Source organism: Rhinoraja longicauda, chromosome 27, assembly GCF_053455715.1.
Source record: "Rhinoraja longicauda isolate Sanriku21f chromosome 27, sRhiLon1.1, whole genome shotgun sequence".
NCBI classification, from domain to species: domain Eukaryota; kingdom Metazoa; phylum Chordata; class Chondrichthyes; order Rajiformes; family Arhynchobatidae; genus Rhinoraja; species Rhinoraja longicauda.
In genome coordinates, this window is record NC_135979.1 from 8585259 (window position 1) to 8611541 (window position 26283).

Consider the following 26283-nt stretch of genomic DNA (forward strand, 5'->3'; position numbering starts at 1 on the left):
ACTGTGTGTTGGGGAGAAATTTATTTGGATCCGAATTTCTTCTTGTTATAACTTTTCAGATTTTGACACTGAAGAAACTGTATATCTTTCATTCATTAACTATACCTCTCTACATCACCGTCTATATCTGTTGTTCCCCTTTCCACCGACTCTCGGCCTGAAGAAGGGTCTCGACCCGAAACGCCACCTATTCCTTCTCTCCAGAGACACTGTCTTTTACGCTGAGTTACTCCAGCATTTTGTGTCAATGTACTGATTTTATATATATACACTCGCGCACACACACACACACACACACACATATGTAAACATATTTATACATCTCTAAACATTGTCTTGTAGTTAAAACAAGAATGTTTCCTACTGCCAAATTTAACACCCCATTTTCCTCTTTCCTCCACTAGTAAATCTCCACTTGTTTTACTATCTGTTTTTTATTTTATTCCTTTATCTATCATTTCCTGACGTTTAGAACTCCTCGCCCTGCACACTAGTTCTATCTGGACACTGGGGACACTGGAAGCCAGTTAATCTACAAACCTGCACGTCTTTGGAGTGTGGGAGGAAACTGGAGATCCTGGAGAAAACCCACGCGGGTCACGGGGAGAACGTACAAACCCCGTACAGACAGCGCCCGTAATCTGTATCGGACCCGGGTTTCTGGCGGTGTCAGGCAGCAACTCTATCACCTCACTACCCGATGATTGGTTTGTGTGATTGACTGGGCTGTGTCCACAATTTTCTGCAATTTCTGCAGTTTTGGGCTGGGCAGTTGTGATGGTACATCAATGGTACATCTAGAGAAATTAGCACGGGTCGTTGCAGAGACAAGCCGAATGGTCTCCTGAGGAAGTGCAAGTGATGGCGGGCTTTTGTGGTCATAACGTCAATGTGTTTGGACCCGGCTTGCCCTCATGACCGATCATGCACAAGCTAATTTCTCTTAAAGCACTCTGAAGCAACATTGTACCCAAGCACTGCTCTCACTGAACATGGACTCAAAATGCTGGAGTAACTCAGCGGGACAGGCAGCATCTCTGGAGAGACGGAATGGGCAACGTTCCGGGTCGAGGCCCTTTATCGTGTGTCCATCTTTTGTGTAAACCAGCATCTGCAGTTCCTACACATCTCGGTTGCTCTCATTGTACTGGATTGTGGTCTGAGTCTCTTTAGCTGTGTCTTTCAGGCGGATACCAAGTCTACTTGAGTATGTCAGCTACAACCTCAACTTCATGGGCGTCCTTGCAGGGCCTCTGAACTCTTTCAATGATTACATCTCCTTCATCGAGGGCAGAAACCTTGAGGCTGGGCAGATCCCCCTTGCTAATGGAAAGGAGAGGAAAGCCTGCTCTCTGAATGAACCTTCACCTCTGGTAAGCTCATGAACTGATTTTACTTTATCTAAAAAAAAAAGTAGGAAATTAGGGGGTTTTGGACAGGACTACCAAAGCTCCAGAATTGGCCCACAGTCTCCTGCAATTTAACTTCCAGCTTCAGAACACTGCTTAAAAAATTAAACCACAAAACAACTTGTGTGTTGTATAATATTTTGCATTTAATTTGGGTACGTTTTGTGTCTTTGTTAAGAAAATGTTGGCCATGTGTCTGTTAGAAGGTCATGTGATTTGACCTTGAGGATTAGGTCCAGTCTGTGAGTTATTAGCAAATTCTTGTTTGAAGAATATTCTTTAAAAAACTCCTTGACACACACAGGTGGTACAGCAATAGAGTTGCTGCCTTACAGTCCTCACAGTGCCAGAGACCCGGGTTGTATCTCGACTAGGGGGTGCTGTCTGTGTGGAGTTTGCACGTCCTCCCTGTGACCCACGTGGGTTTTCTCCGAGATAGAAACTTAGAAACATAGAAAATAGGTGCAGGAGTAGGCCATTCGGCCCTTCGAGCCTGCACCGCCATTCAATATGATCATGGCTGAACATCCAGCTCAGTAACCTGTACCTGCCTTCTCTCCATACCCCCTGATCCCTTTAGCCACAAGGGCCACATCTAACTCCCTCTTAAATATAGCCAATGAACTGGCCTATTGCCAATGATCTTTGGTTTCCTCCCACACTCCAAAGGCGTACAGGTTTGTACGTTAATTGGTTTGGTATGTGCGTAAATTGTCCCTAGTGTGTGTTAATGTGCGGGGATCGTTGGCCGGCGCGGACTCGGTGGGCCGAAAGGCCTGTTTCCGCACTGTATCTCTAAAGTAATCTAAGCTAAACACCTTCCATGCGCACAATGTCGGTTGGAAAAAAACCTCAGTGATGGAGAAGATGCACTGATTAGGTGGGGGAGGTTTGGGAAAGACTTTTTCTTTGGTGACTAAATCGCGTACTCCACACGCAACTGGAACCGAACGCTTTGATTTCAGCAGTTCTATTCAGAGCAATAGTCTTACAGCATGGAAACAGGCCATTTGGCCCAAGCTGGCCATGCCGACCAACATGCACTACTAATGTACAACATGTACACTCGCCCCGTCTACCCGCGCTTGACCCATATCCCTCCAAACCTTTCATATCCACGTTCCTGTCCAAATGTCTTTAAAATGTTGTTCTAGTTTCTCCCTCAACTACCTCCTCTGTCTGCTCATTCCTGTTTCAAAATGTGATGCCCTGTAAAAATCAGATTGTAATCATATATTGTCTTTCCGCTGGCTGGGCGGCACGCAGCAAACGTTTTTCACTGTACCTCGCTCGGTTCACGTGACAATAAACTAAGCATTCAATATATCCACCAACCTCTGTGTGAATAAACAATTGCCCCTCAAGTTCCTATTAAATCTTTCCACTCTCACCTTAAATATATTTAATATGTCTATTAGGAATGATCATAATTTCAATACATCCATCCCAAATGTATGAACTCCACCATTACAACCCTTCAACAACTTGGTGTATATCCATTTCTGGCCTTTCGTACATTCCCGACCATTAATGACCATCACAGCCACCACTTCAGACTGAGAGTCAGAGGGAAGGAAGACACATCTGAAGCGGGGTCTAGACCCGAAACGTCACCCGTTCCTTCTGTCCAGAGATGCTGCCTGTCCTCGGTGTAAACCAGCATCTGCAGTTCCTTCCAACACAATTGATGGCCCAACCATGAGGAGAGACTGAACAGACTGGGGTTGTTTTCCCTGGAGCTGAGAAGGCTGAGAGGGGACATGATTGAGGTGTACAAGATCATGAGGGGCATAGATAAGGTAGATGGCGGGGAACTTCTTCCACTGGTGGAAGGTTCAACAACGAGGGGACATAGATACAGGGTAAGGGGAGGGAGGTTTCGGGGGGATGTGAGAAAGAACTTTTTCACCCAGAGGGTGGTCGGAGTCTGGAACTCACTGCCTGGGGTGGTGGTGGAGGCGGGAACACTCACAACGTTTAAGAGGCATTTGAATGGGCACTTGAAATGCTACAACATTCAGGGCTACGGTCCAAATGCGGGAAAATGGGATTAAAATTAGACTGTGTTTGGTAACGGGCGGCACGGACACGATGGGCCGAAGGGCCTCTTTCTGTGCTGTAGGACTCTATGACTCTATGACTCTAACCTTCAGTTGCTTGAAGTTCTAACATATGGAATCCCCCCCCCCCCCTCAACTAATTCACCTCTCCAACCCTGTCTTTTCCAAGTCGCTCCCTGCAAACCTACCTCTTCCCCACCCTTTTCATCATCTGTAAGGAGTTTGTCCGTTCTCCCTGTGACCACGTGGGGTCCCTCTGCGTTGCCCGGTCTCCTCCCACTTTCCAAGGGCTTGCGGTTTGTAGGTTAATTGGCTTCTGTAAATTGCCCCGGGTGTGTAGGATGTGAAACCGGGATAACATAGAACTAGTGCAGGAAAACCACTGCAGATGCTAGCTCAAATTGAAGGTAGACACAGAATGCTGGAGTAACTCAGCAGGTCAGGCAGCATCTCAGGAGAAAAGGAATGGGTGACGTTTCGGGTCGAGATGCTTCTTCAGACTGATGTCAGGGGAGGGGGCGGGACAAAGTAAGTGTGTAGTTGGCCGGCTCGGACTCGGTGGGACGAAGGGCTTGTTTCTATGCTTTATCGCTAAACTAAACTAAGCTAAACTAAACTAAGCTAAACCATATCAGTGTGAGACTCGGTTCTGCATTTTTGTTTGTTGAGACTCCGTTGGATGATTCACCACGTTAAGGTGCCAGATAAATGCAGTTTGGCGGCATTATTTAGTTGAAAGAAGAGAGGTCTTGACATCACTGCCTAGAAATTTGGTTACAGATATTCAACAGACTCGCTAAAGGGTGAGAAGGAGGTTGGCACTGTGGAGCAGCGTTGGACTTGCTGCCTTACAGCGCCAGAGACCTGGGTTCGATCCTGACTACAGGATGGTGGTGCAAATAAATCAGGATGCATTAAGGAATGAGAGGAACAGATTGGGCCGATGCACAGAGTCTCTTGCCCAGAGTAGAGGAATCGAGGACCAGAGGACATGGGTTTAAAGTGAAGGGGAAAATATTCAATAGGAGTCTGAAGGGGTAACCTTTTCACACAAAGGGTGGTGGGTGTATGGAACGTGCTGCCAGAAGAGGTAGTTGAGGCAGCGTTTAAGAAACAGGCAGGTACATGGATATAACAGGTTTGGAGCGATGTGGGCCAAACGCAAGCAGGTGGGACTAGTGTAGCTGGGACATGTTGGCCGGTTTGGGCAAGTTGGGCCGAAGGGCCAGTTTCGATGCTGTATGACTATGATTCTACATTGAACATAGAACATGGATCATTACAATGCAGGAATGTTTGTGCCAAACATGATGCTATGTTAAGCTGATCTTATCTGCCTGTTATCCGTTCCTTCTCTCCAGAGAAGCTGCCTGTCCCGCTAAGTAACTTCGGCATTTTGTGTCTATCTTCGTTTTAAACCAGCATCTGCCGTTCCTTCCAGTACATGATCCATATCCCTGTATACCATAATATTCCCAAGGTAGGATGGCCTGGGGCCTTGAAGCTTCCTCTGGCCACCAGAAATTATTTAAACAAGAACTCGGCACGGTGGCGCAGCGGTAGAGTTGCTGCCTTACAGCGAATGCAGCGCCGGAGACTCAGGTTCGATCCCGACTACGGGCGCCGTCTGTATGGAGTTTGTACGTTCTCCCCGTGACCTACGTGGGTTTTCTCCGAGATCTTCGGTTTCCTCCCACACTCCAAAGACGTACAGATATGTAGGTTAAATAATATAAGAAAATAACTGCAGATGCTGGTACAAATCAAAGGTATTTATTCACAAAGTGCTGGATTAACTCAGCAGGTCAGGCAGCATCTCGGGAGATGCTGCCTGACCTGCTGAGTTACTCCAGCACTTTGTGAATAAATACCAGATATGTAGGTTAATTGGCTGGGCAAATGTTAAAAAAATTGTCCCTAGTGTGTGTAGGATAGTGTCAATGTGTGGGGATCGCTGGGCGGCGCGGACCCGGTGGGCCGAAGGGCCTGTTTCTGCGCTGTATCTCTAAATCTAAAAAATCCAAAATCTAAATCTAAACTTGGCAGCAAGTCTGGAGAAACAGTCAGAGTTAACACTTTGTTATGTTTAAAAAATATATTTTTTAATTTATTTATTTGTTTGTTTTTGTTTGTTTGATTTCATGATTATGTAGGGAAGGGGAGGGATGGGGTTTACTGTTGTAGTTATATGCACTGTAATTAATTAAATTAATTTAAAAAAAAATAAACAATAAGAATAAAAATAAAAAAGAGTTATCACTTTGGGGTAGTGATTTTCGCATCAATAATGTCTGTCGCCTGACCTGAATATTTTCAGCATTCTGCTTTTGTTTCAGATTTTCAGCAGTTTAGTTTAGAACAGTTTAGTTTGGAGTAGGAGTTTAGAAGGATGAGGGGGAATCCTCATTGAAACTTACTGAACAGTGAAAGGCCTGGATAGAGTGGATGTAGAGAGGATGTTTCCATTGGTGGGAGAGTCTAGGACCAGAGGGCACAGCCTCAGAATTAAAGGAGGAAGGAGATGAGGAGGAATGTCTTTTGTCAGAGGGCGGTGAATCTGTGGAATTCTTTGCCACAGACGGCAGTGGAGGACAAGTCAACGGACATTTTTCAGGCGGAGGTCGATTCTTGATGAGTAGGGGTGTCGTGGTTATGGGGCGGAGAAAGGGTTTAGGAGGGAGAGATAGATCAGCCATGATTGAATGGCGGAGTAGTCTTGATGGGCCGAATGGCCTAATTGTGCTCCTATCACTTATGACCTTGTGAATCTGCAGTCGCGTGTTCTGTATCCGTCACTGGAAATCCTGCTGGTCGTCAGTGGGGGCACACTGGGGGCTTGGGGGTTCCTCAGTGGTTTGGAGATTTGTTTTCAGCCAACACACTTGAACTAAATGGTTCATGGCATGCAGGCCAGCGATGATATGCTGCCCATCCTGTGGGCAACTGATGGCGTGCAGACAGCACCCAGTTTATGAGAAGCTGTGACCCACCCCCAGGATCACGGCTACCACTTTGAGAATCAGTGTTCCCAAATCACAGCTGGCCCAGTCGGAATAGGTGGAACAAAGCAGCAGGTTGTTCACAAGTATCTCATCTCTATTGGTTTTGCACAAAGACTGTGGTGTTCAGAAAGTTTAGTTTAGAGATAGAGCGCGGAAACAGGCCCTTCGGCCCACCGAGTCCGTACCGACCAGCGATCCCCACACATGAACACAAGCCTACACACACTCGAAACACAATTCTATTCACGTGACTCCTATTCACGTATAAAGCCCTAAATGGACATTCCCCCCCCCCACATCAAAAATCTTCTAACCCACCTCTCTAACTCCAGGTCCCTCAGGTCGGCCGACTTGGGGCTACTCACTATCCCGCGGTCTAGGCTTAAGCTCAGGGGTGACCGCGCTTTTGCGGTTGCAGCTCCTAGACTGTGGAACAGCATCCCTCTCCCCATCAGAACTGCCCCCTCCATCGACTCCTTTAAGTCCAGGCTCAAAACCTATTTCTACTCCCTAGCGTTTGAGGCTCATTGAGGAGGCGCTGTGAACTGTTTGTGTGCTACTGTATGTTTCATTTTTTTCCTTAGTACCTAATCAGATATACAGCACTTTGGTCAACAAGGGTTGTTTTTAAATGTGCTATACAAATAAAATTGACTTGACTTGACTTGACAATTTACCAAGCGTACAAACCCAAGCCAATTAACCTGCAAACCTGTACGTCTTTGGAAGTTGTGCCTCTTTATTGTGTAAGAGGGAACTGCAGATGCTGACTTACACCGATGATGGACACAAAATGCTGGAGTAACTCAGCGGGTCAGGCAGCATCTCTGCACAGAAGGAATGGGTGACGTTTGGGGTCGAGACCCCTCTTTCTTGTTTCAGGCGCATTGCAGGTGAGGCCAGTGCAGCTTCTTGGTTTGCTGTGCGGATAGCTCCACTTTGTGGCCAGGTTTGCTCACTACACCCTTGTAACACAGCCAAGAGCCAAGTGTATAAGAAGATAACTGCAGGTGCTGGTACAAATCGAAGGTATTTATTCACAAAATGCTGGAGTAACTCAGCAGGTCAGGCAGCATCTCGGGAGAGAAGGAATGGGTGACGTTTCGGGTCGAGACCCTTCTTCTGGAGTAACTCAGCAGGTCAGGCAGCATCTCAGGAGAGAAGGAATGGGTGACGTTTCGGGTCGAGACCCTTCTTCTTCAGAAGAAGGGTCTCGACCTGAAACGTCACCCATTCCTTCTCTCCCAAGATGCTGCCTGACCTGCTGAGTTACTCCAGCATTTTGTGAACAAGAGCCAAGTGTGTTTTATTGGCATCTGTCCCAAAACAGCACAATTCAATTCTTACCTGCAGCAGCACAGCAGATATGTAAACACAGTACTCAGTAGAAACCATAACCAACAACAAAAAGAAGTTCAAAATATAAATACAATGCCTCCCATGGCATGTCCCCAGTGCAATCAAGACAGTTTGCAGTTCAGGGTTTAGTCGGAGTTCGTAGAGTTCAACAGCCTGACGGCCGAAGGGAAGAAGCTTTTCCTGACCCTGGACGTTACAGCTTCCGGGATCATGTACCTTCTTCCCGATGGCAGGAGTGAAACGGGAGCGTGGCCAGAGAGTGGTGCGTTGAGGAGTGATGTCAATTACAGGAGAGACCTGATCGTTTATTGTCCAAACAAGGAAATGAGGATGCTGGTTTACACACAAGTCTGAAGCAGGGTCACGATCCCAAACGTCACCTCTCCGATGTCTTGCAGAACACTGTCTGGCCTGCGGAGTTACTCCAGCACATTGTGTCCTTTTCTGAAAGTTTATTGAGTTGGTTCATTGATTGAAAGATACAGCGTGGAAACAGGCGATTCTGAGTCCACCGAGACCGTCGATCACCTGTTCACCCTCGTTCTATGTTATCCCCACTTTTGCATCCACTCCCCACACACTGGGGGCAATTTACAGAGGCCATCGACCAGGGTAGTACAATCTGACCTCCGGTGCTGTCTGTGAGGAGTTTGCACGTTCTCCCAGTGACATCTATGGGTTTCCCATGATGCTCCAGCTTTCTCCCACAATCCGAAAAACATGGTAGGGTAATTGACCATAAATTGCCCCTAGTGTGCAAGAGAGTGGTGGAATCGGGGGGGCGGGGGGGGGGGGGGAAGGCAGTTGGGGATGGGGTGGGTGGGGGGGGGGGTTACAATGTAAATTAGTGGAGGATTGCTTTATATAGACTCACTGACCCAAAATTGCCACCTCCTAAGTCGTAAGGAAATACAGATACACCACCAATTTCTCCGGCAACTGATGGTCCTTTAACCCGGACAAAATTCCAAAATTCCCATGACCGCCAGACTAGTCCATCGCGTGTTTGGGATGCATACCTCCATCCCGAAAGGGTTAATATTTGTTTTTTATTTAGGTCCATGCAGTCCATGGTGCTTTAGAGACACAGGGAGGGATGTGATTAGCAGGTCAGTGGTGTGTTGTTGAATTATTGTTACCTGACCTCTGTAGGTCTGGCTAGAAGGATAACCGGGCAAGGCTCTGGAAGCAAGGGTGGCGGACAATCGGTGCTGGACCTGTAATATCTGATAAGTGGAAGGACCAGTACTTGAGGAGCCGGGGGTTTGGATTGATGCTGAAGATGGACACAAAAAGCTGGAGTAACTCAGCCCGCGCGGGTCAGGCAGCATCTCTGGAGAGAAGGAATGGGTGACGTTTCGGGTGGAGGCCCTTCTTCAGACTGTGTGCCAGGGGAAAGGGAAATGAGAGATATCGATGATAGGTGTGATGTAGAGAGATACGAAACAAACGAATGAAAGGTATGCAAAAAAGAAGTAACAACGATAAAGGAAACAGACCATTGTTTGCTGTGGGCGAAGTGAAAATGAGTCAGGACAACACATTAACAATGACCAGGGTGGGGGACTGACAGACAGAGAGGAGATGTAAGGGCTACATGAAGTTACAGATGTCAATATTCAACCACTGGGGTATAAGCTGCCCAAGCAAAATACCAGGTGCTGTTCCACCAATTTGCCTTGGGCCTCACTCTGACAGTGGAGGAGGCCCAGGACAGAGAGGTCGGTGTGGGAGTGGGAGGGGGAGTTCAAATGTTTAGCAACCGGGAGATCAGGTAGGCCCAAGCGGACTGAGCCAAGGCGTTCACCGAAACGATCGCCCAGTCTACGTTTGGTCTTGCCGATGTGCAAGAGTCCACACCTTGAACAAGGGATACAGTAGATGAGGTCAGAGTCGGTGCACAAGGAGCAGTACAGAGTTGGCAGCAGGTCACCTGTTGCTGCGAGATCTGTCCATTGACCCGAGGTGAAACATAGAAACATTGAAAATAGGTGCAGGAGTAGGCCATTCGGCCCTTCGAGCCAGCACCTCCATTCAATATGATCATGGCTGATCATCCAAAATCTGTACCCCATTCCTGCTTTCTCCCCATATCCCTCGATTCTGTTAGACCTAAGAGCTATATCTAACTCTCTCTTGAAAACATTCAGTGAATTGTGCGTGGGTTTTCTCCGAGATCTTCGGTTTCCTCCCACACTCCAAAGACGTACGGGTATGTAGGTTAATTTGACTGGGTAAATGTAAAAAATTGTCCCTAGTGTGTGTAGGATAGTGTTAATGTGCGGGGATCGCTGGGCGGCGCGGACTTGGTGGGCCGAAAGGGCCTGTTTCCGCGCTGTATATATATGATATGATATGATATGATAATTGGCCTCCACTGCCTTCCTGTGGCAGAGAATTCCACAGATCCACAACTCTTTGGGTGGAAACGTTTTTCCTCATCTCAGGCCTAAATGGCCAACTACCCCTTATTCTTAAACTGTGTGACCCCTGGTTCTGGACTCCCCACAAACACCGGGAACATTGCTCCTGCATCTGGCCTGTGCGATCCCTTCTACGTGTGACATGCTTGTGACATGATTGTTCCTGCAGCGAGCTGTGGCGTGGAAGATGCTAATCTGCAGTGTGTGTGTGGTTGTGCACCTGTCCCTGAACGAGCGGTTTCTCATCGCCTACAACAATGACGACGACTTCATCACGAGAAGCTCGCTGCCCATGCGCCTTCTCTATCTCTACACGTCCCTCATGGCCCACAGACCAAAGTATTATTTTGCCTGGACCATTGGTAAGAGAACTTCTATGTTATGTAAATTTAAGCTTTAAACTCAGAAATCAGAAAAATGGACCGGTTACAAAGATAGAATTTCAAAGTTTTAGGTGGTAGCTGTTGTACTTCGTGGTCCGGTATCTGTTATACCTTTGTTATGACTCTGGACGGACCACAAGTACACGTGTTTAAAAGGTTTAAAGGCTGGAGCTTAAATCCAGGCTGTTTATTCCACGGCCACCTGGAACCAGAGTGACCACCGAATCACCTCATTCTCTTATATACATGTTACTACACAGGCAAACAAAGTAGTCCTTGTGATACAACAAAGTGGTCACAACAGTAGCAACCTTTATCACAGGATGATAGGGTTGCCAACTGTCCCGTATTAGCCGGGACATCCCGTATTTTGGGCTAATTTGGTTTGTCCCTTATGGGAATGCCCTTGTCCTGTATTAGGCCCGGGGGGGTTCTGTAGGCCCGGACGCTGTAGGCCCGGACGCTGTAGGCTCGGACGCTGTAGGCCCGAACGCTGTAGGCCCGGACATTGTAGGTCCGGACGCTGTAGGCCCGGACATTGTAGGTCCGGACGCTGTAGGCCCGGACGCTGTAGGCCCGGACGCTGTAGGCCCGGACGCTATAGGCCAGGACGCTGTAGGCCTGGACGCTGTAGGCCCGGACACTGTAGGCCCGGATGCTGTAGGCCCGGACGCTGTAGGCCCGGACACTGTAGGTCTGGACGCTGTAGGTCCGGACAGTGTAGGCCTGGACAGTGTAGGCCCATAGGCCCGGGCACCGCCTAACGGAGGTTGCTCCTTGGTGGAGCGGGATCATGTGACCGCTGGCTGGGTGAGGTCATGTGGGGCATGGGGCGGTGACGTCACCTTGTCCCTTATTTGGGAGTGAGATAGTTGGCAACCCCTACAGGACAGGGACGTGGAAAGGAGATTAAATATGTCACGATTGCACAGAGTTTTGATGAAACTTCATCGGAGATGGAAATCAGGAGCTTTGGTTCAACATCAGTACAGTATACCCTCCTGTTTATGGACCTCTTTATTCACAAGTATTCACAAGTTATAGGAGTAGTATTAGGCCATTCGTCCAATCGAGTGCACTCCGCCATTCAATCATGGCCGATCTCTGCCTCCGAATCCCATTTTCCGGCCCTCTCCCCATAATACTTGACACCCATTCTAATCGAGAATATAACGGAGTTTGGTGACAGTGGATAGACTGACTGCACTTCACTGCCAGGCTGGTCTGCTAACACTACTGCAGGCCCACACCACCTCCCCAGCTACTGCCAGGCCTGGATGCCAAGGCCATCTCCGGCCTCTTCCTTGCCCGTGCCAGCTGCCGTCAACGCCTGTGTTGCTCGATTGCTTTGCAGCAGCACGGTGATGCAGCGGGTAGGGCCGCTGCCTCACAGCTCCAGGGACCCGGGTTCGATCCTGACTACGGCCGCTGCCTGTGCGGAGTGTGTACGTTCTCCCCGTGACCTGCGTGGGTTTTCTCTGAGATCGTCGGCTTCCTCCCACACTCCGGAGACGTGCAGGTTTGTCGGCTAATTGACTTGGTGTCAATGTAAATTGTCCCTAGCGTGTAGGATAGTGTTAGTGTGCGGGGATCGCTGGTCGGCGTGGGCTCTGTTGGCCGTAGGGCCTGTATTTCACGTTGTTTCTCTAAAATTTAAAAACTAAAACTAAAGCTTAGGACAGCTATGGCTTTGGTTTAATGTTTCATCTGAGAAAAGACACCTTTAGTTTAGTTTAGTTTAGAGATACCCATGGAAACAGGCCCTTCAGCCCACACGACCAGTGATCCCCACATACTAGCACTCTCCTACACACACCAGGGACAATATACAATTTTTACCAAAGCCAATTAACCTACAAACCTGCCTGGGATGGCGGGACTGACCTATGATGAAAGAATGGGTCGACTGGGCTTGTATTCGCTGGAATTTAGAAGGATGAGAGGGGATCTTATAGAAACATATATAATTCTTAGAGGATTGGGCAGGCTAGATGCAGGTAAAATGTTCCCGATGTTGGGGGATTCCAGAACCAGGGGTCACAGTTTAAGAATAAGGGGCAGGCCATTTAAGACTGAGATGAGAAAAAACTTTTTCATCCAGAGAGTTGTGAATCTGTGGAATTATCTGCCTCAGAAGGCAGTGGAGGCCAATTCACTGGATGTTTTCAAGAGAGAGTTAGGTTTAGCTCTTAGGGCTAAGGGAATCAAGGGGAGAAAGCCGGAACGGGGTACTAATTTTGGGATGATCAGCCATGATCAAATTGAATGGCGGTGCTGGCTTGAAGAGCCAAATGGCCTACTCCTGCACTTAATTTCCACGTTTCTATGTTTCTATGTCTTTTGGATGTGGGAAGAAACCGGAGCACGCGGAGAAAACCAACGCAGTCACAAGGAGAACGTACAAACTCTGTAAAGACAGCACCCCTAGTCAGGATCGAAACTGGGTCTGTGTCTCTGTGAGGCAGCAACTCTACAGCAGTGCCTCTGTCAGTGAAGTTCTTGCCCAGCCTAAATGTTATTGTTGGGTACACATGGAATGCCATGCATTACACTCGGTTATAGTGGACAATGAACATCAATGGTTGATTATAACGAGGGTTTTCTGTGCTATGTTGGAACAAAGACTGACTGAGCCATGATCTATGGTCACTGTGTCTTGTGAGGAATAGTTTTGCTTGCTGTTGTATTGTGAGTGTGGTGTTGGTGACTTCAGCTTGTGGCATGTGGATCACAGCGAGTGGCTCTGGATGCGAATGGATGTGTTTTGTCTGCAGCTGATGCCGTCAATAATGCTGCTGGGTTTGGATTCAACGGGTACGACCGCCATGGCCGACCTCGCTGGGATCTCGCCTCCAACCTCAACATCGACAAGATCGAAGTAGGAAAACGTGTTTATATGTACACACGCACACACACACACACACACACACACACACACACACACACACACACACACACACACACACACACACACACACACACACACACACACACAGACACACAGCGCGCGCGCGCACACACACACACACACACACACAGCGCGCGCACACACACACACACACACACACACACACACACACACACACTAAAACTAAAGCTTAGGACAGCTACGGCTTTGGTTTAATGTTTCATCTGAGAAAAGACACCTTTAGTTTGGTTTAGTTTAGAGATACCCATGGAAACAGGCCCTTCAGCCCACACGACCAGTGATCCCCGCACACTAGCACTCTCCTAATATACAATTTTTACCAAAGCCAATTAACCTACACGCACACGCGCACACACACACACACACATGCACGCGCACACATGCATGCGACACACATACACATACACACTCTCCCGCAACACTCACTCACTCACACGCACACACACACACACACACACAGGCACTCTCACACACACACACTCACTCTCTCACATACACACTCACTCACACACACATGCACTCTCTCACATACACACGCACTCTCACACACACATACGCACTCTCACACATACTTGCACTCTCGCACGCACACACTCTCACACACCCACACACACTCGCACACACACACACACGTACTCTCTCTCACACATAATACACATACACACCCTTTCACAAACATTTGCATCTGTAAACACAAACCATCTATGCATAGGACCCCACACACACATTCCATTACCACAAGGTCATTGAAGCTGGCCATTTGGCCCACTTATTCTCTGCTGGCCATTTATTGTTACTTTTATTTTTTCAGTTTGCAACAAGCATGAAGATGTTTATTGACAATTGGAACATGCAGACAGCTGTGTGGCTCAAGGAGTAAGTTGTTCTGATCTTCAGATCTTGGGCAACTTCAGGTCATGTCTGAGGTGTATATAGTCCAAAGTGTGGGGGGGGGGGGGGGGGGGGGGGTAAATGGGTGTGTTTATTTAACATAGCGAATAGGAGTCACGTGGAACATCTTGCAACCTCCATCGTAGCATGCCGAAGGGAATTGAACAAATACACTGAGAATATAGGGCAGCTAAGGGGAAAAAGAGGAGACATCCCACCTGGTTAGATCTTCCAACCCATAGACCTCGATAGACAATAGCCTCGGTGGCCTCCTCTCCCATTGTACAATGTTTTAATTCTATGGAGTTGGATATATGAGCACACTTGATGCCTGGTGTTATAGAGTTATACAATGTGGAAACAGGCCCATCAGCCCACAACGACCTACATGTCCCATCCACACTAGTGCCACCTGCCTGCGTTTGGCCCATATCCCTCTAAACCTGTCCTATCCATGTACCTGTCTAATTCTATCTTAAAAATGTTGCAATAGTCCCTGCCTCAACTACCTCCTCTGGCAGCTCGTTCCACACACCCACCACCCTTTGTGTGAAAAAGTTACCCCTCAGATTCCAATTAAATCTTTTCCCCGTCACCTTAAACCTATGTCCTCCAGTCCTCGATTCCCCTCCTCCGGACAAGAGACAACATTGACTTCTCCAACTTTAGATGGTTCCTCTGTCCCTCTCTTCCCCTCCCCCTTCCCAGTTCTCCCTCTATCTTCCTGTCTCCACCTATATCCTTCCTTTGTCCCGCCCCCCTGACATCAGTCTGAAGAAGGGTCTCGACCCGAAACGTCACCCATTCCTTCTCTCCTGAGATGCTGCCTGACCTGCTGAGTTACTCCAGCATTTTGTGAATAAATACCTTCGTTGTGCATCTACCCGATCTATTCCTCTCATGATTTTATACACCTCTATAAGATCACCCCTCATCTTCCTGCTCTCCAAGGAGTAGAGTCTATGCATGCTCAACCTCTCCCTATTGCTCGGACCCTCGAGTCCTGGCAACATCCTTGTGAACCTTTTCTGTGCCCTTTCCAGCTTGACATCTTCTCTATAACATGGATGCACAGTACTGAACACAATTCTCTAGATGCGGCCTCACCGACATCTTATATAACTGCAACATGAACTCCCAACTTCTATACTCAGTACTAATATGATAAGTTTTAATCTGAAATTTGAGAGGGAGAAGGTTAAATCAGAAGTGTCAGTGTTGCAGTTGAACAAAGGGGACTATAAAGGCATGAGAGAGGAGCTGGCCAAGGTCGACTGGAAAAGGATCCTGGCAGGAACGATGGTGGAACAGCAATGGCAGGAATTTCTGGGCATAATCCCGAAGATGCAGGATCATTTCATTCCAAAGAGGAAGCAAGATTCTAAGGGGAGTAAGAGGCAACTGTGGCTGACAAGGGAAGTTAGGGATGGAATAAAACTAAAAGATAAAGTGTATAACACAGCAAAGAGTAGCGGGAAGTCAGAGGATTTGGGAAACTTTCAAAGGACAACAGAAGGTAACAAAAAGGGCAATACAAAAGATGAATTATGAGGGTAAGCTGGCCAAGAATATAAAGATAGAAAGTAACAGCTTCTGTCCAAAGTTGGGGGAGTCCAGAACCAGGGGCCACAGTCTAAGAATTATGGGGAGGCCATTTGAAACAGAGATTTAAATCTGGGAGTTGTGAATTTGTGGAATTCTCTGCCGCAGAAGGCAGTGGAGGCCAATTCACTGGATGAATTTAAAAGAGAGCTCGATGGAGCTCTTGGGGCTAGTGGAATCAAGGGATATGGGGAGAAGGCAGGCACGGGTTACTGATTGTGGATGATCAGCCATGATCACATTGAATGGCGGTGCTGGCTCGAAGGGCCGAATGGCCTCCTCCTGCACCTATTTGTTTCTATGTTTACTCTGGCTGATGAAGGCCAGTTGTGCCAATGTGTTAGTAAATATTGCCGATGCTTTCCGTCAGGGTCTGCTACGACCGGTGTGCTTTCTGCCCCACGCTGATGACGTTCCTTCTGTCGGCAGTCTGGCACGGAGTTTACCCCGGCTACTACTTCACCTTCATGACTGGCATGGTCATCACCCTAGCGGCAAGAGCCGTAAGTAATCCTGGGGAGATCATTATGTCACCGCACTGAGATTTCTGGGGATCTATTTTGCTTAGTTTAGTTAAGTTTAGTCTAGAGATACTGCGCGGAATCAGCCCCTTCGGCCTACCGAGTCCGCGCCGACCAGCGATAGAAACATAGAAAATAGGTGCAGGAGTAGGCCATTCGGCCCTTCGAGCCTGCACCGCCATTCAATATGATCATGGCTGATCATCTAACTCAGTATCCTGTACCTGCCTTCTCTCCATACCCCCTGATCCCTTTAGCCACAAGGGCCACATCTAACTCCCTCTTAAATATAGCCAATGAACTGGCCTCAACTACCCTCTGTGGCAGAGAATTCCACAGATTCACCACTCTGTGTGAATTTTCTTTTCTCATCTTGGTCCTAAAAAGACTTCCCCCTTATCCTTAAACTGTGACCTCTTGTTCTGGACTTCCCCAACATCGGGAACAATCTTCCTGCATCTAGCCTGTCCAACCCCTTAAGTTTTGTACGTTTCTATAAGATCCCCCCTCAATCTTCTAAATTCCAGCGAGTACAAGCCGAGTCTATCCAGTCTTTCTTCATATGAAAGTCCTGCCTTCCCAGGGATCAATCTGGTGAACCTTCTCTGTACTCCCTCTATGGCAAGAATGTCTTTCCTCAGATTAGGAGACCAAAACTGTACGCAATACTCCAGGTGTGGTCTCACCAATGCCCTGTACAACTGCAGCAGAACCTCCCTGCTCCTATACTCAAATCCCCTCGCTATGAATGCCAACATACCATTCGCTTTCTTCACTGCCTGCTGCACCTGCATGCCTACTTTCAATGACTGGTGTACCACGACACCCAGGTCTCGTTGCATCTCCCCTTTTCCTAATCGGCCACCGATTCCCGCATATTAACACACTAGGGATGATTTTTACATTTACCCAGCCAATTTGCCGAGCCATACCTGTACGTCTTTGGAGTGTGGGAGGCAACCGATGATCTCGGAGAAAACCCACGCAGGTCACGGGGAGAACGTACAAACTCCGTACAGACAAGCACCCGAGTGTCGGGATCGAACCCGGATCTCTGGCGCTGCAAGCGCTGTAAGGCAGCAACTCTGCCGCTGCGCCACCGTGCCGCCCCATTCGTTTAGCTTGGTTTCGCTTATTATTGTCAGGTTTACTGAGGTACAATGGAAAGCTTCGTTACGTGCCATCCAGTCAGCGAAAAGACAATACATGATTGCAATCGTGCGTCACATTGTACAGACGCACGATAAAGGGTATAACGTTCAGTTCGAGATAATGTCTAATAAAGTACGATTAACAACAGTTTGAAGGTCTCAAATGAGGTAGATGGGAGGTCAGGACCGCTCTCCAGCTGATGAGAAGATGGCTCAGTTGCCTGATAACAGATGGGAATAAACTGCCCCGAATCTGGAGATGTGCATTTTCAAACTACTGTACCTCTTGCTTAATGGGTTAGGGGAGAAGAGGGAGTGAGTGGCCCTTGAATATACTGGCGGCCTTGCTGAGGCAGCCTGAAGTGGAGATGGAAGGGAGGTTGGTTTGTGCGATGGCCCGGGCTACCTCTAAAACTCTCTGCAATGTCTTGCGGTCTTGGACGGAGCTGTTCCCAAAACATGCAGTGACTTATCCCGGTAAAATGCTTTCTACGGCGCATCTTTAGATCAAGTTGGTGAGAGTTGTTGGGTACATGCCGAAACTCCTAAACCATCTAAGGAAGTGGAGGATCTGCAGATAGAAACACAAAAAGTTGGAGTAACTCAGCGGGACAGGCAGCATCTCTGGAGAGAAGGAATGGGTGACGTTTCGGGTCGAGACTGAAGTCTGAAGAAGGGTCTCGACCCAAAACGTCACCCATTCCTTCTCTCCAGAAATGCTGCCTGTCCCGCTGAGTTACTCCAGCTTTTTGTGTCTATCTTCGGTCTAAACCAGCACCTGCAGTTCCTTCTTACATATAGAGGATCTGCAGGTCAGGAAGAGGGCAACTTAAGTAGAATATGGTTTTAAGTAGGATAGGATTTTTTTAAAAAGTACAGATAGATAGATAGATTCTTGATTAGTACGGGTGTCAGGGGTTATGGGGAGAAGGCAGGAGAATGGGGTTAGGAGGGGGAGATAGACCAGCCGTTCGACTTGATGGGCCGAATGGCCTAATTCTGCACCTGGAACTGATGACCTTGTGATATTTCAGCGTCTGGTCGCTGGGCAGGTGAAGGCATGGCCATTAACGGTGGAACCGGGCAGGGCAGTGGCAAAGGTTGTAGGAGGGCAGGGAGTTTGGAACATGGGAGTGAGATGGTCCGCACCTGGAGTATTGTGTGCAGTTTTGGTCTCCTAATCTGAGGAAAGACATTCTAGCCTTAGAGGGAGTACAGAGAAGGTTCACCAGATTGATCCCTGGGATGGCGGGACTTTCATATGAGGAAAGACTGGATAGACTGGGCTTGTACTCGCTGGAATTTAGAAGACTGCGGGGGATCTTATAGAAACATATAAAATTCTTAAGGGGTTGGAGAGGCTAGATGCGGGAAGATTGTTCCCGATGTTGGGGAAGTTCAGAACCAGGGGTCACACCTTAAGGATAAGGGGGAAGTCTTTTAGGACCGAGATGAGAAAACATTTCTTCACACAGAGAGTGGTGAGTCTGTGGAATTCTCTGCCACAGAAGGTAGTTGAGGCCAGTTCATTGGCTATATTTAAGAGGGAGTTAGATGTGGCCCTTGTGGCTAAAGGGATCAGGGGGTATGGAGAGAAGGCAGGCTGATCATATTGAATGGCGGTGCAGGCTGGAAGGGCCGAATGGCCTACTCCTGCACCTATTTTCTATGTTTCTATGGTCACTCTGTCACTCGGTTCATTCGCAGCTGGTCTGCATTTTAGCTTGCATTTGCTCACCACTGAAGTATAATGTTTCCGCGGCCCGGTGTGGTTTTATGCAGGTCAGAAGCAATTTCAGGCCATACTTCTTAGTTTCGCCAGCACGCAAAGCGTTTTATGACCTGGCGACGTGGGCAACGACACAGGTTGTGGTGAGCTACACCATGGCACCTTTCCTCCTTCTCTATATGGATTCCTCACTCACATTTTACAGGTAAGGAGGTGCATCAGACTCATCAGCTATTTGTAGCAACTCGCGATTTTAACCTCCTCATTTTGCTGTTCGAGAAACCTGAGTTCAATACTGACAATTGAGACCCTGTCCACAGGTTCATAAGTTCTAGAAGCAGAATTAGGCCATTCGGCCCATCGAGTCTACTCTGCCATTCAGTCATGGCTGATCTATCCGTCCCTCTCAACCCCATTTTCTCCATAACCCCTGACACCCATACTAATCAAGAATCTATCAATCCCCGCCTCACAAAAAACCATTGACTTGATCTCCTCACTCTTCTAATAATAATAATAATACATTTTATTTATATAGCGCTTTTCATATACTCAAAGACGCTTTACAGAGATTTTGAGAACATAGGGAAATTAATAAATAGATAAATAAGTAAATAAATAAATGAACAGAGAAAGGAGACAGTAGGTGAGGTGACCTTCAGTGGTTGAAGGCAGTGGTTGAAGTTCTGTGGCAATGAATCCCACCCTTTGACTCAACACCCGTTGAAATTCCTCCTCATCTCCTTTCGAAAGATATGTCCTCTTATTATAGACAATAGACAATAGACAATAGGTGCAGGAGTAGGCCATTCGGCCCTTCGAGCCAGCACCGCCATTCAATGTGATCATAGCTGATCATTCTCAATCAGTACCCCGTTCCTGCTTTTTCCCCATACCCCCTGACTCCGCTATCCTTAAGAGCTCGATCTAGCTCTCTCTTGAATGTATTCAGAGAATTGGCCTCCACTGCCCTCTGAGGCAGAGAATTCCACAGATTCACAACTCTCTGACTGAAAAGGTTTTTCCTCATCTCTGTTCTAAATGGCCTACCCCTTATTCTTAAACTGTGGCCCCTGGTTCTGGACTCCACCAACATTGGGAACATGTTTCCTGCCTCTATTCTGAGGCTATGGTCCTAGACTCTCCCACTAGCGGAAACATCGTCTCCACATCCACTCCATCCAGGCCTTTCACTATTCGGTAAGTTTCAATAAGGTCCCCCCCCCTCATCCTTCTAAACTCCAGTGAGTGCAGGCCCAGCACCGCCAAAATGCTCATCGTATGTTAACCCACTCATTCCTGGGATCATTCTCGTAAACCTCCTCTGGGCCCTCTCCAACGCTGCCAGCACGTCCTTGTATATGGGTCCCAAAACTGCTCGCAATACTCCAAATGTGGTCTGACCAGCGCCAATCTATTTGTTAACCAGTCGGTCTACATAAAGGACAGCAACAAATGTCTTTATTAAAGCAGCATTAGTCTCACATTTACTTATTCTTTTAAGAGCTCTGGCAAAAGCCTAGATGCGAGACATGGAATGTTGTTATGATCTAACAGGGCAACGGAAATCGATTCTACAAAGATGGGTAAATATTTAGAGAAGAAATGTTTGCAAGAAACTGAAGAATGAGAGTGGGGGGAGGAGACACAAGTCAGTTCACGGAATAACTTCCTTGATGTCGTACCATCGTCTGGTTCTGTAAATTATCATAAGGTCAAAAGGAATAGATTAGGCCATTCGGCCCATCAAGTCTACTCCGCCATTCAATCATGGCTGATCTATCTCTCCCTCCACACCCCATTCTCCTGCCTTCTCCCCATAACCCCTGACACCTGTACTAATCAAGAATCTATCTATCTCTGCCTTAAACACATCCACTGACTTGGCCTCCACAGCCTTCTGTGGCAAGGAATTACACAGATTCACCACCTCTGACTAAAGACATTTTTCCTCATCTCCTTCCTAAAAGAAAGTCCTTTAATTCTGAGGCTGTGACCTCTGGTCCTAGACTCTCCCACTAGTGGAAACATCCTCTCCACATCCACTCCATCCAAGCCTTTCACTATTCTGTACGTTTCAATGAGGTCCCCCCTCATTCTTCTAAACTCCAGCGAGTCCAGGCCCAGTGCCGACTAACGCTCATCATAGGGAATTAATTCCTATTTTCTCTACTCAGGTCCTGGCACTTCAGTTTGCATATTATTGCCATTGCCCTCATCTTGGTGTTGCCAAAGAAGCCAAAGGACGCATCAAAGGCACAACGCAGGCTTCAAGTGGTGAAACCAACGGAGATGGCACATCATTGCAATGGGCACCACCGGAATGGACACGGGCCAATGGACAGCATCCAAAACCATCGGATGAAGATCGACTAGTGGAGAAGAGGGGTCTCCGTGAACCTTTGGGAGGAGGAAGCAGCGAATGCAACTGCTGTGACCAATGACTTGTCTACTGCTTGAAGCACTGTTGAAAGCCGCTGTTCAGTTTGGTTGCCGCGTCAAGAATGGTGGCTTTTTTGTCAGGAAAGGCCAGCAGTGAAATGCGCGATAATCAAAACTTTTAATAGGGACAGCACAATACCCACAACAGGCAGAGAACGGACGAGAGAGGCTCGGGGATAAATTGTCCAATTCACAAAACACAACCTCAAGTCAACTCACTCAGCACATCAGTTTATCTGCAGCGGTTTTTGAGGATGGCCTCATGATGTGAAGAGACATGCTGGTCATTGTAATCTTCACCTTGCTATTTTGAAATCGATCCATCCCGCATGGGTTTTCCACAGTTTGGGAAAACCAGAAGCTGAAGGCAGTCGGAACAAGAAACTGCAGATGTTGGTTTACACGTAAATAAGACACAAAGTGCAGGAGCTACTCAGCAGGTCAGGCGGCATCTCTGGAGAACATGGACAGGTGATGTTTCGGGTCACTGAAGGGCCCTTGACCAGATACATCACCTGTCCATGTTCTCCAGAGATGCTGCCTGACCCGCTGAGTTACTCTGGCAACTTTTGTCCTCCTGCAGCTGGAGGCACCTGGAGGCAGCAGGTAATTAACTATCTGTGGATCAGGAACAGATGAATTACTTCTTGATCGTGATCATTCATACAATTCCCCAGCCGAGCTCGGCTGTCCTACTATCCCCTCACCAATCCCTGACTGTTGTCCAACTGCCTACAACATCTGCTTCTCACTATCCCCGCCTGTTGGTCGTCTGGCTGGCTTCCAGGCAGCTAATGGACTAAAGAAGAGGGAATTCAACAAGGCCTCCTCAAATGACCTGGTATTTTTTTTTGCTTCCACCTCCTGTCCCCTGCGTCCCTGTAAATAAAAGGATCTTCGCCACTCCTCCATCGTTTTTAATGGCATAGTTCCTTTTGAAAACCTGTTCCTTCTCTCCCGGGCATATGCTACCATATCCCAGGTCGCACTTAAAATAGATGTAAGCCTAAAACTGCAAAGGGAACGACAGCAATCTTGCCCTTTGTATTGCATTTTCTTGGTAAAAGGACAGAAAGGTAAGGGTATTGCACAAAGTGTTTATAACACAGCAGGTAACCCTCAATTGGAGTGTCATGTCCAGTTCTTGGCACCGGTGTTTAAGATGGATGCCAAGACCAGAGGTGGGTGCCGAAGTTCACACAAGAGGCACAGGTGATGGTACCACTCACAGGTGATAGTACCACTCACAGGTGATAGTACCACTCACAGGTGAAGATACCACTCACAGGTGAAGATACCACTCACAGGTGATAGTACCACTCACAGGTGATGGTACCACTCACACAGGTGAAGGTACCACTCACAGGTGATGGTACCACTCACAGGTGAAGATACCACTCTCAGGTGATGGTACTACTCTTAGGTGATAGTACCATTCCCAGGTAATAGTACCACTCACAGGTGAAGGTACCACTCACAGGTGATGGTACCACTCTCAGGTGATGGGACCACTCACAGGTGATGGTACCACTCTCAGGTGATGGTACCACTCTCAGGTAATAGTAACACTCACAGGTGAAGGTACCACTCACAGGTGATAGTACCACTCTTAGGTGATGGTACCACTCACAGGTGAAGGTACCACTCACATGTAAAGGTACCACTCACAAGTGATAGTACCACTCACACAGGTGAAGGTACCACTCACAGGTGATAGTACCACTCACAGGTGATGGTACCACTCGCAGGTGAAGGTACCACTCACATGTAAAGGTACCACTCACAAGTGATAGTACCACTCACACAGGTGAAGGTGCCACTCTCAGGTGATGGTACCACTCACAGGTGATGGTACCACTCAGGTGAAGGCACCACTCACAGGTGATAGTACCACTCACAGGTGATAGTACCACTCACAGATGAAGGTACCACTCTCAGGTGATGGTACCACTCAGGTGAAGGCACCACTCTCAGGTGATGGTACCACTCTCAGGTGAAGGTACCACTCAACACCAATCTGAATGTCAGTCTTGGGATAGCTTCCCCCAGGAAAAAAAGGTGAACCTGAATAGAAGGGGGACATGGTTAACTGTGGGATGTTTGGATGTTAAGGGAAGATAGGAATGTGGGATTAATGCTATGAAGAGGTGCCAAGATTAAAGAACAACCATGGTTTTTTTTAAATAATACTACTGCTGCCCAAAGGGCTAATTCTGACTCTATTTCATGGATTCTTGTGTTCGTGTGGGCACACGGCACGTTAATAGGTTTCCCCATCTCAAAATATCGTAGTTCGTTCATCTATTTATCTAGATTAAAGCTGAAAGAAGATGTGTGGGCATGTTGTTTTACAGAACGGTGGGAGCCCGGAACACGGTGCCAGTGGTAGTGAAGATAGACAAGATAATGACATTTAAGAGGCACTTAAAAAAGCACATGGGTGTGTAGGAAGGGTGGCACGGTGGCGCAGGGGTAGAGTTGCTTCCTCACAGCACCAGGGACCCGGGTTCAATCCTGACTACGGGTGCTGTCTGAATGGAGTTTGTACGTTCTCCCCGTGACCTGCGTGGGTTTTCTCTGAGAACTTTGGTTTCCTCCCACACTCCAAAGATATGCTGGTTTGCAGGTTAGTTGGCTTGGTATGAATGTGAAATTGTCCCTAGTGTGTGCAGGATAGTGTTAATGTGCGGGGATCGCTGGTCGGCGCGGGCTCGGTGGGCCGAAGGGCCTGTTTCCGCGCTGTATCTCTAAATTAAACTAGACTAAAACGAAACAGGAATGGAGGTGTGGGATCGTGGGCGGGCGGAGGAGATTAGTTTAACTTGGCTTTGTGCTCAGCAGGGACATTGTGGGCCAAAGGGCCTGTTTTTGTGCTGTGCTGTGCTGTTCCACATTCTATGTGTTTCAATGCACAGATCCTACCGACTATTCCATGTCACGGTGTTTATTTTACTAACCATGAGTTAATGTGTTTGGCTTGATTTCCCTACTGAATTTATGTGACCATATGGCTCCAATTGTCAGGGTCTCGACCTGAAACGACGATATTTCCTTTTCTCCAGAGATGCCGTTGAGTTACTCCAGCTTTTCGTGTCCATCTTTGGTCATTATCTCTTCTTCCCCATAACCCCCGACACCCTTAACACACGATGACACACATAATGTAACACGGTACCAGAGCAAAGGATGTCTCACAGAAATATAATGGGAAATGCATTGATCCAATAACGTACAGACAGGACTTGAGACTTCTTCAGTAAATGCCTCAACGTAAGCTTTCAGTCTTCCAACTAAAACATCTGGTGAAGAATATGGTTCCGAAGAGAAATGAAGAGAAGAGCTTCTTGAGTCAGCGTAACCGTCACACCTTCTATACGTAATAATCTCTGTTCAGAGTCAGTGAGGCTTGCTGGCAGCTTCCTGCATCTTGGAACCTACTACACCACCAAAAACTAGTGAACAAGTCAATGAATGACCTTGTCAATATGGGACCGCAAACCTATTTAGTTCTGGGAGGACTGATGGCTTATTTATAGTGTTATAAAGTGAATGTGAATGATTAGACCTAAAGGAATGATTTTACGTTGCTTTGATATGTGTGCTCTCTTAAAATAACATCTGAAAGTTTTAGATTACTATAATAATGTGGTTTGCTTTTATATATAAAAAGATGATATTCGATGCTGCTTGGTGTGTTTTCAAAGGTTTCTTTTTTAGATTTAGATTTTTAGATTTAGAGATACAGCGAGGAAACAGGCCCTTCGGCCCACCGAGTCCGCGCCGCCCAGCGATCCCCGCACATTAACACTATCCTACACACACTAGGGACAATTTTTACATTTACCCAGTCAATTAACCTACATACCTGTACGTCTTTGGAGTGTGGGAGGAAACCGAAGATCTCGGAGAAAACCCACGCAGGTCACGGGGAGAACGTACAAACTCCGTACAGACGGCGCCCGTAGTCAGGATCGAACCTGAGTCTCCGGCGCTGCATTCGCTGTAAGGCAGCAACTCTACCGCTGCGCAACCGTGCCGCCCGTTTCAAAGGTCTTTTATTGCCACGTGTACCAATTAAGGTACATTCGTATTACCATACGGCCATACTAAAAAAAGCTACAAGACACACAACTACATAAAAGTTAACATAAACATCCACCACAGCGGATTCCCCACATTCCTCACTATGATGGAAGACAATAAAGTCTAATCTTCTTCCCTCATTTTTCTCCCGCGGTCGGGGGAGTCCATTGAGGCGATCAAAGCACCTGCAACGAGGCGATCAAAGCCCCCCGTGACTTGGAGCTCCCGAAGTCAGTCTCTAACCAGAGACCGCAAGCTCCACGATGTTTGGTGCTCCCACAGTAATGTGAGATTCTGGC

General features: G+C 47.6%; 1 protein-coding gene across 1 annotated transcript in view; it reads left to right on the forward strand.

Moving 5' to 3' along the window:
* The window catches only part of LOC144606586 (membrane-bound glycerophospholipid O-acyltransferase 2-like), a 71522-nt gene extending 48345 nt beyond the window's left edge, over positions 1-23177 (forward strand). Inside the window, exons 7-13 of the mRNA XM_078422832.1 lie at positions 1187-1373; positions 10423-10615; positions 13411-13514; positions 14377-14441; positions 16429-16561; positions 19513-19664; positions 21637-23177. Coding sequence (XP_078278958.1) covers positions 1187-1373; positions 10423-10615; positions 13411-13514; positions 14377-14441; positions 16429-16561; positions 19513-19664; positions 21637-21835 — 1033 coding nt within the window. The 3' untranslated portion in view covers positions 21836-23177. The remainder of the gene's footprint in view (positions 1-1186; positions 1374-10422; positions 10616-13410; positions 13515-14376; positions 14442-16428; positions 16562-19512; positions 19665-21636) is intronic.
* Positions 23178-26283: the final 3106 nt, after the last annotated feature.